We start from the raw sequence: 2,378 nt of genomic DNA, 5'->3' as shown, positions 1-2,378 counted from the left end.
AAAGAAAAAAAAAAACAAAGAAAGAAAAAAAAAAGAGAGGAAACTTACACTATCTGATTATGATTTCCTATAAAGGTATGGTGATCAACACAGTATAGAATAATAAGAACAGAACAGAAAATCTAGATAGAGATCCAGACATCATAATCAACTGATTCCCAACAAAGGGGTCATGTTAATTAAATAGGAAAAAGAATGGTCTTTTCAGTAAATAGTGCAAAAAAACCCATATGAACAGCCTATGTCTTACAGAACTTCAAACAGTAATTAATATATATATACATAAATTAACTTGCAATGAATCACAGATGAAAAGCCAACACTACAAAACTTCTAGAAAAACACATGAGAAAAATCTTTGAGATCATGGTTAAGATAAAAATTTCTTAGGATGCAAAAGGCACAAACCAGAAAAGAAAAAGGAAAAAAAAAAAAAAGATAAACTGGATTTCATCAAAATTGAAAATTTCTGCTCTTCCAAAGACAGTTTATAAATAAATAAAAATATAAGCCACAAACTAGAAGAAAATAATGGCCAAAAAGAGTGGGCAAAATTCTTGAACACTTCTCCAAAGAAAATATGTGAATGACCAATAAGTAATGAAAAGATAATCAATACCACTAATTATCAGGGAAATTAAAATTAAAACCACAGTAAGATTCCACTATAAACCCACTAGAATAATTAGAACAGTATCAAGTGTTTTGAGTACAAGAAGCAACTGGAACTCGCATATATACATTACTGGTAGGAATGTAAAATGTGACAGATAATTTGGAAAACAGTTTTGTATCTCTTATAAAATAAAAACATATCTTATCAAATAACTTGGCAATTTAGCTCTGAGGTATTTATCCAAGAGAAGTAAAAACATGTCTCCACAAAGACATGAATACAAATGTTTATAGCAATGTTACTCAAAATAGTCAAAAACTGGAAACAACCCAAATGTGAATCAACCAGTGATTGGTAAACATATTTTGGTGCACTCATATAATGGAATACTATTCAATAATAGGAAACACATTGAGGATGAATGAATGGATGAATCTAAAAAGCATTATGCTAAGTGAAAGAAGGGTGACAAATGGCTACATACTGCCTGATTCCATTTATTATGATATCGTAAAAAAGACAACATTACAGGGACAGAAAAGACATCAGTGGTTATCAGGGGCTGGGGATGGGATAGGGACAGAATGACTGATTGCAAAGTGAAATGGGGGCACTCTGTGTGGTGACGGGAGTATTCTTTATCTTGATGTGAAGTGGTAACAAACTGTTTGCTTCTCTCAGCTCTTAAAATTGTACATTTTTGAAGTATGCAGTTATTATTTATAAGTTATATCTCAGTAAACCTGATTTTCTTAAAAAGGCAATTCAAACATTTTGAAAGTTACTGGCTGTTTAAAACATCCTTTTGACTAACAACACAAACGAGTTCTAATGACAGGAAAAAAACTGCCGTTTATTGTTTAGTTGAACCTTTGACAAATGGAGAACTTAGAACAAATCATTCAAAAGAAAAGAGAGCAAAGTTTCCCAACTGTCTTTCAGAATGTCATAGTACCAAGAAACTCAAATAACATTTAATCAAGAGCACAAGTCAAGCTAAATAATCACCAGACTCAAAGCTCACCTCATTTTCATACTGGATTTCTAACATGGCCCGCGAGCTGCCGAGGTCCTGCATCACAGACTCAGCCTGTTTCAGCAGCTCCTCTCTGTTCACAGTACGCTAAAAAGAGAGTACAACTGTCAGGAAACTATGCTTTACTAATATTACACTTTAATAAACAGGTGGCATTTGTTGAAAGAACAAAATCAACTTAATTGTTAACATTTATATTTCCTGAAACAGATAACTCAGAAAAGGCTGAGGTAGCTGTATTGCTACAAACATCAACAGCACAGTTCAATATATTAAGGAAACCAGATGCAAGAGTAATTACTAATTTATCTTGAATCCATGGCAAGTTCAAAAACCTCAAGTTGGGGAAGAAAAAAAATCTCTGTATCTTTGCCAAATATCAATGCAATCTCGGGGCTGCCGTTTCATAAAATCTCCCTGGGTACATTTATATTTACCTAGAGAAATAGGTATGGAGGTGGCAGGTCAAACAAGTGAGCAGGGAAACCTATTGGCTCTGATCTGCCAAGATCCTACAAGCACTACTACAAACACCTGTGAATGAGACTTTCAAAGGTCCTACTAGATTTCAAATTTATGCCAATATCAGTGTCTATGGAATCCTAATGAGGATATGAATAGGATGACCTTTTTTACTTAACAATGTTTGCTTTATGTTTTGTTTTGCTTTTCAGTATACACTTCATTCCCTGCCACCCAGCTAACTCCTTTATGGTAGCACTAATG

The 2,378-nt window shown here is 33.5% G+C and overlaps 1 protein-coding gene across 1 annotated transcript in view; it reads right to left on the bottom strand.

The window, feature by feature from the left end:
* TRIP12 (thyroid hormone receptor interactor 12) overlaps positions 1 to 2,378 on the bottom strand; it is a 164,640-nt gene that overhangs the window by 21,177 nt on the left and 141,085 nt on the right. Inside the window, exon 34 of the mRNA XM_037738767.1 lies at positions 1,641 to 1,739. Coding sequence (XP_037594695.1) covers positions 1,641 to 1,739 — 99 coding nt within the window. The remainder of the gene's footprint in view (positions 1 to 1,640; positions 1,740 to 2,378) is intronic.

Source organism: Cebus imitator, unplaced genomic scaffold (genome assembly GCF_001604975.1).
Source record: "Cebus imitator isolate Cc_AM_T3 unplaced genomic scaffold, Cebus_imitator-1.0 Scaffold57, whole genome shotgun sequence".
In the NCBI taxonomy this organism is placed as follows: Eukaryota; Metazoa; Chordata; class Mammalia; order Primates; family Cebidae; genus Cebus; species Cebus imitator.
Note: the sequence above shows the minus strand (reverse complement) of the source record. Positions and strands in the feature narration are given on the sequence as shown.